Genomic DNA, 17,167 nt, shown 5'->3' with positions numbered 1-17,167 from the left:
CACTGAGACAGCCAATGGGCACTGCAATGTCACTAGGGTGAGAGCAGGAAAAAGGTAGCTTTGACACCCAGAGAAATGCAAGGCAAATTGGCCACTTTTAGATACACAATAGGATTTGTGTAACTAAACCTGCAATCTATACCTGTTTTAAATTGAAAAGTCCTTTTGGAGTGGGGTGGATTTTTTATTTTTTTTTTATTTTTTTTTCCCCTGGAGAACATTCAAACATACCTCTTGAGAAGACAATGAAAAGAAATATGTTACAGGTTTGAAAGTCCTTCCAGTGTACTTCAGCTCATTCATGTCATATTTCCATTTGCAAGGATTTAAATGGGTCTCGTAAATTGCAAAAGCCTTATTCTTGTAGCCATTAAAAAGAAACATGAAATACATTTAAAAATATGAACTACACGCAAATAGCTGGATAGTCTTGAAAAGTAGTCATCAAATATGAACAAAGATTGTGACATGTGGTTTTGGTTTTCAAGCTCTAAAAAAAAAAGTCCTGAAACACTGTTTGTTTAGTTTACTTTAAAAACTCCCCTGTAAGGTCACCTTTAAACCTTGCACTTACTCCCAACTGCAGACAATTGCAGTGTCAAACCTGGTTTGCATGAAGATGCTAAATGTATAATTTGGTTTCACTCTTCCACCTCTCTGAGCTGATTAGCTCCATCAGCACCAATGCTAACGTTCCAGCAGCAGCACTTCTCCAAAATGAGCTTTTTCCTCCCCATGTTTCTAATTATAACGCTAAATTAGTTTTCTTTGTCAAGGTGCTCGAAATAGATCAGCTGAACTGCCTCAGCATTACTTCCTGATCGTATTTGTTCTGGTGACCTTTCCACTTGGAAAGACAAAATGGGTAACTGTCTGTAAGCTGGCTCCTGGGACACACTGGGAATTAGTTTTCAGGAAATGCTGTAGCCATCTGGGACAGTTACAACACGGTTGTTTCATTGCTTATGTGAATATATGCAGTAGCAGCTAAACTGTTTAGATTTCATGGGTTGCTCTTTTTAGTTGCTGAAGATGAGGTTGATTTCTCATAAGTCTAATGCGTATTTAATTTCTGTGGGTGATAGAAGTGTCTGAACTTTAAAGGAATAATTTGTCAGAAGTGCTGAGAAGCCTCTTTCCCCATTGACATCAGTGACACTGGTGCATGGTGGTTCTGAAGAGCTGGCCCATGGAAGGAAAAATCAATAAGAATAAAGCAAATAATGATGATGCATGTGTGCACATATGCATCAAGACACATTACTATTTGATTGTAATGTAAAATAAATAAAGTTCATTTTTCACTTAGAGCTTCAAGAAATGGTTTTGCTGCCTTCTGAGATTTCTTTAATGGCTTTGTTGTACTTCTTTTGGAAATCTTATTTTACAACTGTATTGATCAAGACAGTGTTGATCGTGATTAGAGCTTGGAAGATGGTGTGATTCAGACTCAATGCTGCAATCGCCAGCAATTTTGTCTATTAAAAAAAATGAATCTGCCCAAAAGCCCAGACCACAAAGTAAGTTAGATTTCTAATGTCCAAGTCTTTTTTACTGCCCAGCCTTATAGTCTTAGATTACTTCAATTATAATTTGTTTTATGCTGCATTTTACTGCTTTCTTTCTTTTTGTGTTTTGTTTTTTTTTTTTTTTTTACATGTAACACCATGATGAAGTGATTGTATTTTTGACCCTGCCAGTGAAGGCTTATTCTAAACCAGAGGGATGGCACCCAAAAAAAGAAAATAATCTTTTATTTCTCTCTGGAGAACAATAAAATAATACCTTTAATGCATGGCTTTTATTATTAATAATGCTACCTATTGTACTGAGTAGGAATCAAACAATTGCAAAGATAGGGTTGCTTTTTATTACAATATAATTAGGTGATTTAGAGATGAAGGAAGGGGAATGTTATGAAATGGAGAGTAGTGATGATGAATGGGGAAGTTTTCATGTGTCTGGCAGCCACAAGCTCATGTGGCTCAAGCAGGATTGTGGTTTGGGGTCAGGGTGGTCCCGAGGTCCCTTCTGACCATTAATTTCTAAGCGTCTGCATATGGTGGTGGGGGAGATGGATATATGCTCTATATTTCTGACCTGAACAATCAAGACGAAAGTTTTGGCATTACTGGATTTTTTTGCCTCTTGAAAGGCATAAAGCCACCCAGATACAGGCACTGTCATTGGGAAAAACCTTGTGGGAGAAGATGTAACACATGCATTTGTTTAGTAACAGTTACTGAAGAGAACTTCTGGGGAGAAAGATTAGAAAACAGGGAGCTGTCAGAAGAGGGGTAGTATACAGGATTTTATTGCTGATATGGATACTATTGATTTGGAAAGAATAAAGAACAAGCAGCAGAGAACAGTTGGAAACCATAAAAGAGTAGGAGAGTGTATCAGGTTTTGAAAGAAAAACCTGGGTTTTGAAAGTGTTCTCATTGCAAAGAGAGAACCTGCAAGCTGAATAGGACACAAAAAGGTGGTGCCTACCTACTGGGCTGCATAATGTCATTATTATTTCTGCTGGTGCACTGCCAATAGGCTCTTCTGGACAGTTTTTGATTCACATCCTGGTGAATGCAGAGCGGGCATGGCAGCTGCTTTTCTGGTGACCTGTCACCTCCCTGGTGTGTTCTGCACCCAAAATGCTCCAAAATTTGTGATCAGGTGGGAGGGGGCATTTGCAAACCTTAATTCCTGAGATTTTTCAGTTCCAGTTTTAACATGCTGATTTTTAACCATAAAGCCTAGAAACTTCTTTTTGCCTTAATGAAAGCTACATGTTGATCACATGAATCCAGGAGCTGGAGCTCAAATCCTGGCAGACCTGCCCAGAGCTGTGATGCTGGACCGGTATTGGTGCTTTTTGTACCACGTGCATGCTGGTAAAGCTGCCCCGCCACATGCTGAAGCCAGTTAGTAATTCCCATTGACAATAGTCATTAGGAAGGAAGAATCTTTTTAGACTGCACATTGCCTAGGCCTTCTGGTGGATAGGAAACCATCATAATTGTAATCTCAGGCATTTATTGACTGATCCTTTAGGGCATAAAATAGTGACGGATGTATGGAAGCAATTGTGTAGGTTACTAATTATTTAGCAATTGCTTCTGCATTTGAATTGCGGGCTCTCTCAGGGACCCCGAGGGAGGACTGTTTTGAGCAAAACCACAATTTCTAGTTTTTATTCCCATTTCGTCCTCAGCTACTGAGTGGCCCTGGGCAAATCAGGTGACTGCTCTGTACTTCAGGTTACTGGCCTGGAGAATATTAAAACAACACTTACTTCTCTCTTCATTAATATTTCAGCAGATACCCTGTGCCTGCAGTTATCTCCTATTACAAATAGGAGGGAGAACGTGGAAGCGATGGTATTTCCGAGGGCTGTGCTGAATGCGGCAGTGGAGATTGGTGCTGTGCAGAGGCGCATGGGGGCATTAACGTGGTGGCTGAATTTTGAATGGGGACGGCTGCGTTGCCGGGGTCTGGCGAGGCTGTATTAATGAATGCCTGCCCAGCACTTAGTGATCCTCGAAAGAAAAAGTGCTGTGCTTTATAACATGTGAAGGGTTATTACATTATAGCGTATTATTGTCAAGGCATCATCTTTCATTCTCGGGACAAGCGTTATGTGATTGCCAAGAGAAGTAATAAGTAATCTGCGTTAGTCTCATGACTTAAGATGTAATGGGGTGACTTGCTAACATTTTTAAAGTGTATAAAACTAGCTACTGTAGACAGGGTCTCCGATTGTGGTACTTAATGAGTGTAATAAATTACCTTAATAGTGCAGTTAGAACTTCAGCTGAAGTAGAGAGGTGTATTCAGCAACATGCTTCAAATCAAGATGCCTTTAGCCTAATTTATCTGATGGGGTAGCTCTCCTTGGGTTTCTCTGCAGCAGCCCCGCTCCCCCAGCTGCTTTAGCAAAATGGCTGGATTTTCTTTGCTGCCCTCCTGCTGTCTTCGCAGCCCATGGGTCTCACCAGCTTGGTACAACCTTGAAATGAGTGCTGTGTCTGTGACGTGCAAAACATGACAGGAAGATTGGGCGAGTAAGGGTGGCATCTGCTGGGGATGCCCATGCAGTGGAACAACATGTTCCGTTTAATAAGATAAGATCCGCTTATTAATGTCTCCACACTACAGATTGACTCAATAAATCATTATGGCTCCTTTAGCACCATCACAATGTATCATGTGGAATACCCACCTGTGTGCTGCAGAAAGACTCCTGTTCTATCTTTGGCTTTTGTACTTCACTTTCTTTTTTTTAGTTATTATTTTTTAAACCACTAGTTAAAAAAAAAAAGACAAATTCTTGTTTATGTGCTCGACTACCAGTGTTAAGCATGAGTACTGCTATACTGAAGTGTCGTTTGATAACAGTGCTTCATTCTACAAACAGCTAAAATGGTGGCTGAGTAATTCTCTCTCTAAAAGCAAATATTCAAATATCTGATAGGATTTTAGAGGGGTTTTGAACTTCCTATGGAATTCCTAATTGGCTTCTCTCGGTGCACTTTCAATAAGAAGTTTTCCAATGTGAGCTCTGTCTGGAGTTGTTCATTAGCAGTCCTGCTTTTCACTGGTTCTTGATGCATCTTAAAACACAAACCTTGAGGGAAGAGGTTGTTCCCAAACACCTCTGGCAAAAAAAAGATATGGCGAGTTGGTTGTTCTTTTCCTAAGTTAGATTTTAGGTTATTTTAAGGCATTATCTACTCTCTAACCACAGTCTGATGTGTTGAAGGCTGTTCGTAGTAGTGCATTGATAGATGGCAGCCAGGCACATTTTGGCATTGTTTCTTGGTACTGGATGTGCTTAACATGGCATTTTTTTGATTCCTACAGCTTTGTGCTAGGTAGGGTGTGTTCCAGCTGCTTCTCCTGTGTTCTCTGTATATACCATGCACAAGCACATGCTTATTTATGTTCCCCATGGAATTTTTTAATATTTGCATGTGGATATAACAGTTGCTCTAATACAGCTGGCTCAGGAAGCACCCCAAGCTTCCATAGCCATCTCATGCCCCATGCTACCAAGATCTTACTGCTTATGTGTTATTTTAAGTATCTTTGCTTTGTTTTGGCTTTTTAGAAATTTTCCATGCATAAAATGTGCTTGGATGTAGCTGTACACGAGTGTTAACAATAGCATGTGGCAATACCTAGTGATATCTAAACACAGGAAAAATCAGAATAAATGAGACTGATTTGATCTGTGGGTGACTTTCTGCTATGCTGTCATTGCCTATAAGGACACTAATTGGAGTATATGTTACATTTCAGACATAAATTGAAATGTGCATATTGTAACATTTTGACTAATTTAACAAGAAGCCCAGACTGATATTTCAGTCAACTCACCATTAATAACTGCAAAAATTGACGGAGAATCTACTATTTAAAGCAAATTGGATTTGCATATATTGCAGGTTAATTTCTCTGAGATCTCTTTCGTTGCCTATGTTTTGCTTCCGATCCAGATGCTGTATCTGCGGCCGCATCCTGGTTGCCTGGATACTCAGAATTTCCTCAAGGCAATTGCTAATCAATGTGCAGTTGCAGCTAGGTGAATCCCACAGACAGCAGCCAGATCTGTCATCTAAATGTGGAAATCTGTAGCAGAATGTGATCTGGGAAGGAAGAACAGACAAAACACTGTAGCAGGAGCTCTGCTCCCAGGAACCAATTCATCCTGTGCTAATCAGACACAAGCACTCTTCCTGGATTAGATGGGCAGAGGCTCTTCTGCTAAAATTAAGGGTCAATTGTTTTGGTGGTTCTGCAGTGCAGAGAAGGGCTGCATCTCAAAAAAGAAAACAATTACATTAATAATTACATTTAAAGTCTTCGTGTCAAGGCCTTGCTTAATTTTGCTGCTTATCTCCAAGTGCCTTTCCCAAAATACCTATTTGCATCAATACAGTAAGCTATGAACTGCTTTTTAAAAACATGAGCTGTTAATGGAGTCCTTGTTAACACAGAGTGGTAGCTTTGAAGCTCAGATGCACTTCTTGTGAATGCAGGGTCCTCTGTGCTACACAGAGGCTTTCGAGTTTCTTGAGTTTCTTTATAATTGCAAAATTATGCCTCACAGTAGGCATCAGTAAATTCAGAACTGCAAGAACTCTGCTCAGTACTTTCCTGAGAGACAAATGCACTCCCAGTCCCAGGCCTAAATCTCTTCACACCAAATAAGCAAGAGAAATTCTCCCCGACCCGAAAAAGAGAATAGTTACAGCAAAGCCAATACCTACAGTTTAAAATAACTGAAATGTGCAGTTTGGGACCACATTCTTCAATTGATTTTGTACCATTAGGATTAATGCCCAAGCTCGTGCTTGACCTTGCCCACAGCTCCTCTGCCTTCTTTTACCTCTCTGTCAGCTCTGCCACCTTGTCCCCACCCCAGAAGCCTCCGTTGTCTGATCTTCCCTCTCTGCAAGGTGAAACACCTCCTTTCATATCCATTCCACTTGAAATCCTTTCCAGTTGCATCTCTGTTCTTGCGCATTTCTACCCATTCCAGAAACAGCATCTTGGATGGATGGGTGGAATCCTTTCAACTCTAATTGAATGCTGATTGACAGAAGTGTTTATCGATTAGATTCATAGTTATTTTGTTTCAGAGTAGCTAATTGGTCTATTTTTGTGAATTACATTTCGAATTCCAAGTCACATAAGAAGTCTAAGGTTGTCTGTGAATTTACTGCTCATCAGGGGAATATTTAATAAGAATTTTTTGTTATTTTGAAATATAAGAAAAGTTTTCCATTACCAGTAAGCTTCTAAAACGTAAAAAGAAAGTTCTCTTGGCTGACAATGTTGCTTTAATTCATAAGTTGCAGGACAGGGTAGAAGCTGCTGCAGATTGCTTTCATTGATTGTGATCACTGTTTGAATTGGCAGAGGAAGAAGTGTTATGATGATGAGAACTTGTCTTATTGTTGTGATTAGCTGTTACTGAAGTCTAATTACTGTGCGTGATGCTAAAATGTGTAAGCTGCTGACACGTAGAGATAAGGAGATGAAAAGAAATCAACTCATTCCAAATAACTATTCTGGCTATTATTATTGGTATTTTTGTGCACTCTGCTGAGTGGTTCTTTAGAGTGCATGGATTAAGTCATGGTTTTGGCTGTAAAAGCTGCCATCAGACTTCGGTTGTGGTTAAATAAGCTTTAAGCACCGAGGGACTGAATAAAGTAAGGGTTAGTGAAAGGTGATGACAAGGAATTCAGTTAATGGTATGAGTATTTGCTGAGTGAACACATTGTTATTAGCTATTAATTTGCTTGCTGTAGGCAGGATCCAAATGTGATGGAGAAGAGGGTAAAGCTTAGGAGCTTGGTTCCCATAGGAATCAGACGTGGGAAAGTGCCGTTTCTGCCATGCTGGCTGCTTCAGAACTGGCATTTCCAGAGAAAAGTAGAGGTTTTCCTGCTGTCTTCATCCAGTTATCTCCTTCGCTTGGGAGACAGGCTGCTCTTTTCCAGCTTTGAGACATGTCATTAGGAGCACAGTCCTCAGAAGTTTTGCAGAGCTTCACCTGAGCTTTGGGGGAGCTGAGCACCCCGGGGAGTCCTGCCAGAACTACAGTGCTGACTTCAGAAAATGTTTTGGGATCCTCTGGGATGACAGATGCTTGTGTATGCACATGTAACATGCTGTTAATAATTAGAGCTGATTGGATATTCAGTACAAATTACACTGGCTATGAAGATAGCCCCTTCTTTAGGCTTACAAGTGGCTCACAAAACACTGTTAAAGCATATTTTTAAATGTATGTTTTTTCATAAACATTGACAGATTTAATTTGAACAAATAATGTCAAGTCTGAATGTTTTAAAACTCTTGCTGGGCTGTTCACTGTCACTTGTTAATGGTGCACGTTTGGATTTCTGAGTCACAGGGTAAATATTTTTCTATCAAATTTCTAGGATTAAACATGAGTTTCAATGATAATTTTAAGTGCCAGTCCCATCCTAATGCCCCCACACCAGGGCTCACGTACCATCTTCAAAAAGAACTGCTTAGAGAAGAGAAATAGATCTGACTGCACCCAGAAAACATGAGGAAAAGAGAGTATTTCCATTTTTTTTCATTCTTCATGTCACCTGGAAGCTGGGTTGGAGCTTCCTTTTGCAGGGTTTCATCATGAGCTGGTTTTTTTGCCAAACCTATATGCCCTTGTGTGAATCTGAAGGAAGAGCTGTGATTTTTTTGAATATTGACTCAGGCTGAATCTGCCTCCTGTGGAGGAAAAAGAAAAGTTCAGCCCCAATGGCTGCATTTCCCATATTCTGCAAAAAAAAAACCCAAACGTGCATAGCCATGCTCAGTTTCAAGTTCATATTTGCTCTTTGTATGTGTTTGTATATACTTGTAGGGATCCTTTAAGACAGCACACTGTGTGGGTAGAAAATAATTATTCACTAATAGTAGTACCAAGAACCATGACTGGTTTGAAAAGCGATTAATGATTTCAGTGTAAGCAAATCTGAAATACTTTAGAAAAGCCTTTTTTTTTTCTGCTGAGGAGCAGTTCTCCATGGACTGTTAGGATCTCCAGCCTTGCTTGTTGCTAGAGGAACTGAAAAGGAGCAAAACTCAAAGATGTAATCGTATATTTCTCTGTAATTGGAGGAGGGATGGTAACATCTGTGCTATGTTCTTGTCCAGGAGAAATAAAAACCCACACTAGCAACATCTATATATCCCCTTATTCACTTTGTTGCATCCATCGTAAAAAGATTTAACCGTTTACAACAGACCTGAAATAAATTTCGCACAAAATAAGGATGTGCAGTGCCATAATGAAAGCTGTTCTCACGTATATGGCACACACGTGGTGCTCTCTGCTAAGCAGTTAACATCCTTCGAAAACACACATTTTGTCTGGAAAAACAAAAAAATCAACCAACCAAAAAAACCCCAAAACCCAGAAGTAGCAGCATTCTTTGGGAGAAATGCCAAAGAGGAAAGGATGGGAGCAGGGTTGATTATCCTTTTTCTGCCCACCTGCCTTTGTATTTTCCCTTTGCACTCTCTCTCCCCCATTCCTCCTCTTTTTGTATAAAATACTCCTGCAGTATGTAGAGCATAAGAATCATTTCTCTAGCAGAGACTGCAACCTGCTTGAGGAGCCTCCATCCCCATTAAAGGCTCTTTCCAGAAGAAGCAATTTCCTTCTCCCTATAAATTATGCATCAATGTACATTTAAGATTCTGAAATGATGAACAGAAGATGAAAGCGTTGCAGAGTGTTGCTGCTCCTATGGAGCTGAATCCACGACGTTGTATACAGGCTCAAACACACCTTGTTAAGACAAACCTGCACGTGTTGCTGTCCTAGTACTCCAGCTGTAAAAGCGTGGAGATAGGAGCTCCTCCGACTTCTCCAGCCTCAGCTTTGTAAGAAAGACTTTTTTTCCTTTTGGAAGGCAGGGAGGGGGAAGATAGCAACGTGTGTCCAAAGTGGTCCTCCCAGATGTACTCTGCCAGCATGAGCCAGGGTGATTCCTGGTCTCCATTGCTGCTGATGGGTCTGGAGACCTTCCAGAGTCACGGGTTGAGATCTGCAAGTGCTGGGGCATGCATGATCCCTCTGGTCTTACCCTAAAACTGACAACACATACAGCTTCAGGGTTGTAAGGGACTTAGGTGATCTAATGGGAAAGGCAATTCAGTCAGCTAAAGAGGAGTTGGGATAAACAACTAGTACTTTCATACTGAAATAAGAATATGTCATTTTGAACCTCAAGTGTGTGATGGCCGAGCAGCATGAAATGTGTTGGGTGAGTGGAACTACTGCATACAGCAATGGGGCAGGTCCATGCAGAGCTGCTTGGCTGACTCTAAACTCAGTGTCATAGCTCAGTGTACGAATGATGTTGTTGGCTTCTGCGACAAAAATACACATGCATATATATAAAATAAATTAAAAAATCCTTTTTAGCACAGATGAGGTTTTAAAGTGCCTTTGCACAATCTGCCTTTGGCATGTGGTTTCCATCTAGTATAACAGCGTTTACACTAGAGCGGTTTCAGGGCAAATCAAACACTACTGTTGTGCTTGAGGTGAAGTGAAACAAGAACAGTGAAATACCCCCGTGGGGTTCTGGCATCAATGAACTTGCACTTATTCTGTATTTCTTCCATGGTCACTTAAAATGACAGTGAGGCATCCCAAGCACTTTGCACTGTTTGTAGCACGTTTGGTGATGGCTGCCAAGAGCCACATGTTTGCATAACTGGTGGTGTGTCTGTGTCCCTTCAAGTTTTGCTTTAAGGTCTGGTTGTTCACTTCTACCCAAGTTGACCCAACTGCTGAGTTTCCTCTTTGAAGAAAGCAGTGCCACATGGTACCTTTCTTTTCCTCTCCGTTGACAAAGTTTTCTTTGAGAGAGAGAATAGTTTTTGCTTTTTAAATGCAACATCCGCCCTAAACGAACCTGTGTATTAAAGCAGGCCATCGAGCCTTTCATCACTTATCTGGGTGATGGCAGTCATGAATTTTTTATTTTCTGCAGGGCTCACTCCAGATCTGCCACAGCATTGTGTGGGTGCACACATGTAAAAAGGCTACTAATTGAAATTCAGATGTAACGAGATGAAGTTTTGCTATTCAACATGACTGCCTTTGTTTTAGCCCTTGTACGCTCAGTGCACCTAAACAATGCAACCATTGCTTCTCCTTTTAGATTCAACAAGAATAACTTAAAATGCAAGGAATATTTCCATGTCTGCTCTACAGATGAAATATGCCCCCCTCAAAATGAGAATGGCATGTGTTAGTTTATTTATTTACTTACTTACTTGTGGGGAGAGACAGAGATTTTGATGGAACTGAAAAGAAAATAAAATAGAAAACTTGCTGCTATAAACTGCTCTCTTTTGAAGATGCAAATGTGTTTCTATCGCCTAGGTAACTACTATGGAACACCCAAGCCTCCCAGCCAGCCCCTCAGTGGGAAAGTAACTTCCACCGATGCTTTGCAAAACCTGCAGTCTGGCTCCAAGCAGTCGACTCCAAAGCGAACCAAGTCTTACAATGATATGCAAAATGCTGGCATAGTGCATACAGAGAATGAGGAAGAGGATGATGTACCTGAAATGAGCAGTAGCCTCACAGGTAAAATGAAAATATCACAGTCCATGAGTTATGATACATGTGGAAGATTTTTGGAGGGGGGATTTTTTTTGGGTTTTGTTTTTAATGGGTTTTCTGCAAAGCTGTCAATCCCAGACAGAACTGGCCAACACCACCAGGATGGCAGGTGTTGGGGTTCAGACAATCACACACACATTTGTGTCTTCTAAAAAGGCCTTGTGGGATTGAGTCTGATGAGAAAAAACTGGGGAAAAGCTCAAATCCATTAGCTGCAGAAAGTTCAAGGAAGAGTTGAGCTATGGTTGACAGTTCCATTCATTATAAAGAGTATGAAATGGCTCAACCAGGATACATTTGAAATTAATTATTGCTCCTTCCAAAATATGTTGCTGTGCTTTCCCCTTCCTTGCATCTAGAGATGCTCGTCACATACAATTACTAGGTCCTCTTCTCCAGGGTACCTTCCAGCTAACCAAGAGCTGCTTGCTGCAGGAATGAGGTCTGAAGTATGGGTGCAAGCTCTCTATTTTTATGAAGGCCTTGTGTCCTGCTGAACAGAGATCTCAATCCCACCGTGGCTACCATTGAGCATTGGCTGAAAGTTCCCTGGAAACTTCTGTGATCTAAAGTCAAGTGCTGTGCAGGCAGATTCAGAGCAAAATACTATTGGAGATCAGTTGAGTTGCTACAGAAATGAACTGGAAGTTTGTGAAGCTCTGAGGGGCAAGAGCTCTTCCCCATGTCTGCAATCCTAGAATTTGTTAGCACTTAGACCATTACTTCCTCAGCCCAGTTGCAAGCACTAAATTCAACTTCCTAGCTCCCTTTGAGGTAGGTGCTTAGCAAACAGTATTATCCACACCTTCAAGCCTTTCACAGCTGCTTGCTGTGGGTGCTCGCCATTGCTGGCACTGGGTCCTTTGTCATCTGGTCACTTCCTACCGCCATGACAATCTTCCTTCCCAGCCTCTGATGAGTCGTAGGAGCTGTCATGCCAGTTCCAACCTGCCAAAGTCCTGGCTCTAACATCTGTATAGAGCTTTAAAAGGATTTAGGCTGAGATTTCGTTTTGGCCCTCTCTGGGCCAAACTGTTAGAAGGCCTTGAGGGTTGTGCTCTGTTACATATTTCCAATCCCAATCACTCCTGGCTGGCCTAATCCCTCCCAGGCTGGAGTTTCTGTCTCTGCTTACCATCTCCTTTACAAAGTTTTGCAGAGGGTAGTTTCTCACACGTTGTGACACAGCAGCAACCTCAGCCCTTGTCACAGGATCTGATTTTGGGAGAAAGCTGGTGGGAGATGCTGTTTGACCTCCTTGCTGCCCATCTCCGTTTGGTGCCCCTGAACTAACTTGAGCATCATTTCTCTTTCTTGTTTTCCTTCACAAGATGAAATACTGGAAGATGCAGCTCATTTGTCACAATGTTATCACACCCTGGCCCCTCGCCTCCATTAAATGGGCACAGAATCAAGAAAAGAGTTATTTCTCATATACCAAAGTGATTCCTTCTGCTTATTTCACATGTAAGCATGCTAGCCATATTAAAATGCTCCTGCTTCCTTAGAAGACCTCTTGGTGACTTGTGTTTTCCAGACTTTGGCATGTTTACACTCGCAGTCTTAAGCTGGCAATGATTCATTCATGCTTCTTTATCTTGTCAGCTTCTACCTAAAAATATCGAACGCCAGGAAGGCTAGAAAGCAGGCAGCTGAGGGTACTGCTATAGTCTAGATCTTTTTCTTCCCTGTTCTCTCAGTTTATTATTTTCAGTATCTTGTCTTTTCATAAAGGCAGCACACAGACTAGAAATAGCGCCGGAGCTGCAGTTAACGGCCCCCCCAAAAACCAAGGCTGTGGGCTGTGAGTTGAGGATGTCAGTGGTCTCTGGTCTGGAGAGCAGAGGCGACGTCTTGGCTGTGAAGCCCTTTCAGTCCCGCTGCTTGGGGACTTGGCAGAGTGTGACACTGATCTCTCTGTCTTTTGCTCATTGTGTTGCCTGCCGTGTGTACTGGAGACTGGTGGTCTCCGGTGATCTGGAAGTGCTACCATCAATTTGCAACACCTTCAAGAACCAAACAGAGGAAATCCCGTTAGTAGACACAGGGGTAATTTTAGAATTGTCTGTTGTTGCCAGAACATCTCTGTGAAGGAGTAAGGGGCACAGACCTGGTTTGTGGAGAGCATTTACTGGGATTATGGGTGGAGGGAATGAGCAGCAATGTTTCATGGATACAGCTCAAAACTGCATGGATATAAGCATCAGAAATGTTTCCTTAGAGGGAGAAGGGCCAGATACATCATGAAATACTCCTGAGTGACTTTGACTGGAAGGATACAGTGATGAGCTGTAGAATAAACCTCCTCAGACAGCTAGAACAGGCACTAGTGAGCAGCAACATGTGGACACATGGTGTAGTGCTGACATCGGTTTTAATTTTTAATTTAAAAAAATGCATTGCAGTAAAGACATTCACCATTAGCTTGTTGACTTTGAGCTTCTGGCTACCTTCTGCACTTGTAAAAATGCAGATCATTCTTCAAACAGGGAATTTTATCCTCCTAATCCCTGTCCCACAATTGGCACTGCGGGAGTGAACCTGTAAGCCTGCTCAGAAGCCCATTGAACTCATCTACATCAGTGAGCCCTCCCCTCAGACGGCTTGGAAGACTTTGGTACCTCAACAGGGCCTATCAGAGGCCTATCAGAGCAAACACAGTAGCTGATCACAGCTTCTGATTTGTGCTGGCGATGCTCTGGCTGGCAGAGGGTGTGTGGGCAAAGCAAGCTCATCCCTGCTGGCAAATAGACTGCAGATTCTCTGCCCTCAGTTCATCTGTTGCTGTGTCTTGTGAATTAAAAAGCAAGGAGAGGAAAACTGTAAGGATAAACCTGGAGAAGCAAATGGGAGGAAGAAAAGACTGATTTTCAATTTTATTTATTCTTGTTTATTCTACAGCAGAGTCTGGTGACCAAGACGAGCATAATACGCATATCATAAGAGAGACAGCCCCATCGTCTGCGATTGATAGCCACACCAACGTTCCCACCACGGAACCATCTCAGAACCTCCCTCAATACCTACCTCCTTCTGCTGAGGATAACCTAGGTCCTCTGCCAGAAAACTGGGAGATGGCCTACACCGAGAATGGAGAAGTCTATTTTATAGAGTAAAGCACATTTTTATTGTTCTAATTTCATCTTTCTCCCTCCCTCTCTGGGCATAAGTAAACCTCCATGGATGCATTTTGTGTGTGTATGTGTGTGTATTAAATATTTAGCGTATACAGTTACACTGCAGAGCTGTAAGTTCTTTACTGCTTCTGAAGGGGTTTTGCATTTCCTGATTGGATTAACATCCAAATTACTCCTGAGTTCAAAGGCAGAGGGAATTGCTTGTTTTATGAGGGTGGTTACAAAAGCAACAGACACTTATAAAATATGGGCCAGTTGTTTTCACGGGTGGAATGAAAGCTCCTAATTGAAAGGGCTGAAACTTCATTTCTGGAGCCTGCCTCCGTGCATAATGCAACCCAGAGAATTCCTCCGGTCATGTGCTCAGGCGGTAGCAGAGCCAGGGAATGGACTTTGCGTGTTGTCCTCTTGTCAGAGCAAATGGGCTAAATGTGTTAACATGCTCCAGTAGTTTGCAGAAGGCATAGCTCAGTGCAGAGTAGGCACAGTAAGTTTGGAAAAGCAAGAAGTGCCTCGTGCTCTACAGACTTTGTGTAAGAGCCGAGTGCTGTCAGCAGTTTTATGATGATATTGATTTTTTCATGCCATAAATAATAGTCTCTAATTATACTTGTCTAGATTTATTGAGGTAGGAGTAACTTATAAAATGGGACCTGTTAGTGGAAGAGATTTCTTGCACAGAGTTTAGCTAGATATTAAAATTCAATTAGCTTTTGAAACTCAAGCCCTTAGCTGCCCAAGTAGAAGAAGGGGGCGAGGAATTGATTTTGGATTTGATGGACTGTTTAATGCAGCCTTGGAAACTGAGATCCTCTGTCTGTGTACTAGAAGCCAGTGACCAGTTAGTACAGAAGAACCTCCTCAGCTAATGCCCCTTCCGAATTATGCTGGATTAGGACAGTGAGGGGAGCAGTCCTACTCTCTCATCGGGAGAGGGGACTTTTGGACAGGGCCAAGGAAATGTTCATCAGAGCAGGTTTTCCCTTGGCTGCAATGTCAGGGGAACACATCAGAGAAGAGTGACAGAAGATCTGAGGGGCTGGGAGGACTGAGAGCATCTCGGCAGCTCTTCACCAGCTGGGAGAGGGCTGCTGTAAAAAAGGCCATTTTCCAGGGTGCTCTCAATTACCTGAAGAGACTGCACCAACCCTCTAGTGTAAGCCAAAGTCTAGAAGGCATAATGCAAATTCCAATCAGCTGCATGTCAGATGAAACTGAAATGCGTTCATTATCCCAAGCACGGCATTCTACCCCTCGTTCTGTCCTCAGGGTGCCTCATTCTTTGATGTACTTTCTGGCTTTAATGTATATAATACAGCCTGAGTAATAGCCCGTCCAGCCTGCCATTTTCCTGCCTGGAGGAGGACAGATGATGAGCCCTAAATGCTGCCCAAGCAGCCAGTTTCTCCCTTTTTTGTCCCCACATGGGCCCCTGCTGTCCTTGTTTACAGGTGCTTCAGCAAGGGGTTCTGCAGCTGCCACCCATTTCCCCAAAACCCATCCCCATCGCTGCTATATTCTCTATGCATATGTGTTCTCTTAGCAATGCAGGACCATAGCACCTTAAATAATTTGTTAGACCTTTTGCAGGAGAATAATATATGTGGTGGGAAAATGCAGCCTGCATACGCATCTGTCTGTCTGACACAAAAACCTGGTAGCACACCAACTGCTCCCTTCCCTGCCGTGCAGGTTGACCATTTTGAGGATACATACGCGCAGGGGGGTGATTTTGTGTGACAATGTGTTTGTGTGGATGCAGCACTGAATGACTGCAGTTCTATTAATTCTAAGGACACCCTGAGCCTAGAAACAATTTAGTTTGATTTGTATCAAATTAAGAGAGAAAGCTAATGAGCTGTGTGGACACAAGCTGGCTCAGATGTCTGTACTGTCATCTACAGCAGGTTGGGTTATCAAGGCAGGGTGCTGAAGGGAGCAGTATGGGAACATCTGAGCTGCTTGCACAGAACCAGCACAGGTCCGGTGGGGCCAGAGCTGCGTGTGGGATAACGGATCCTGATGGCTTGTAGCTGAAGCAATTTGTCTCTTGAGATGTGTTTCTCTGGTGCTTTAATTGGGATTTTCATTACCCGAAGTATCCCAGTCCCTCATTACCCTGCATGTAGATCTATGCATGTTGCAGGTCTAACACAATTCTGTCCCTCTGAGTGGATGATCTGAAAGGCATTTAGCTAAATTTTCTGTGCCTCAGCAAACCAGGCTGTTGTGAGCCTTTGGTGAGCGAGACAAAGTTGCAAGAAATATGCAAATATTGCATTGCTCTCCTCCCACCGCCCTCTTTCTCAGCTAGACTACAGACTTCCTTATTTATAAGTTGGCAGAACCCCTCTGCTTTATTGCTGTTAATTTGCCTGACTTGCTGAATTTCTGCCATTCAGTTTTCTAGTTGGCGATTAATTGCTCTGAAGCATACAAAAGGATTAAATGCATTTGCTCATCCTGCCTTGGGGGGGCCGGATAGCAGGATGTGTAAAACAAGGACTTTTTATTTACACACTCTGATCCCAGGAGCAGGGCAGTCCCCTCTTCCTGCAATAAAATACAAGTTTGCTGGTTGGTTCTTGGTTCCTTGGGGATGAGAGCCTTCATTACAGCATTTCCAGCTTCATGAGACTGTTGTAAGGCTAAGGTTAAGTTTGTAAACCTCTCTGAGACCTTGAAGGAGAAGTAAATAGCATTACTATGGAACTGAAACTTAAAACTGTTAAGCAGTGTTAAAGGCTAAGCTAGATAAATGATACCTCAGGGACTGGAGGGCTGGCTATCTTTGCAGGTTATGTTTAAGATGCCATCAGGTTGTAGAAGAGACAGTATATTACAAGGT

General features: G+C 42.2%; 1 protein-coding gene across 11 annotated transcripts in view; it reads left to right on the top strand.

Moving 5' to 3' along the window:
• The window catches only part of MAGI1 (membrane associated guanylate kinase, WW and PDZ domain containing 1), a 300,198-nt gene that overhangs the window by 211,555 nt on the left and 71,476 nt on the right, over positions 1 to 17,167 (top strand). For 10 of the 11 annotated variants that reach the window (XM_068408644.1, XM_068408643.1, XM_068408642.1 and 7 more), the window contains exons 4-5: positions 10,940 to 11,146; positions 14,084 to 14,294. In XM_068408644.1, coding sequence (XP_068264745.1) covers positions 10,940 to 11,146; positions 14,084 to 14,294 — 418 coding nt within the window. The remainder of the gene's footprint in view (positions 1 to 10,939; positions 11,147 to 14,083; positions 14,295 to 17,167) is intronic. The other variant, XM_068408639.1, reaches the window with a different exon arrangement.

Source organism: Nyctibius grandis, chromosome 10, assembly GCF_013368605.1.
Source record: "Nyctibius grandis isolate bNycGra1 chromosome 10, bNycGra1.pri, whole genome shotgun sequence".
Taxonomy (NCBI): domain Eukaryota; kingdom Metazoa; phylum Chordata; class Aves; order Nyctibiiformes; family Nyctibiidae; genus Nyctibius; species Nyctibius grandis.
Note: the sequence above shows the minus strand (reverse complement) of the source record. Positions and strands in the feature narration are given on the sequence as shown.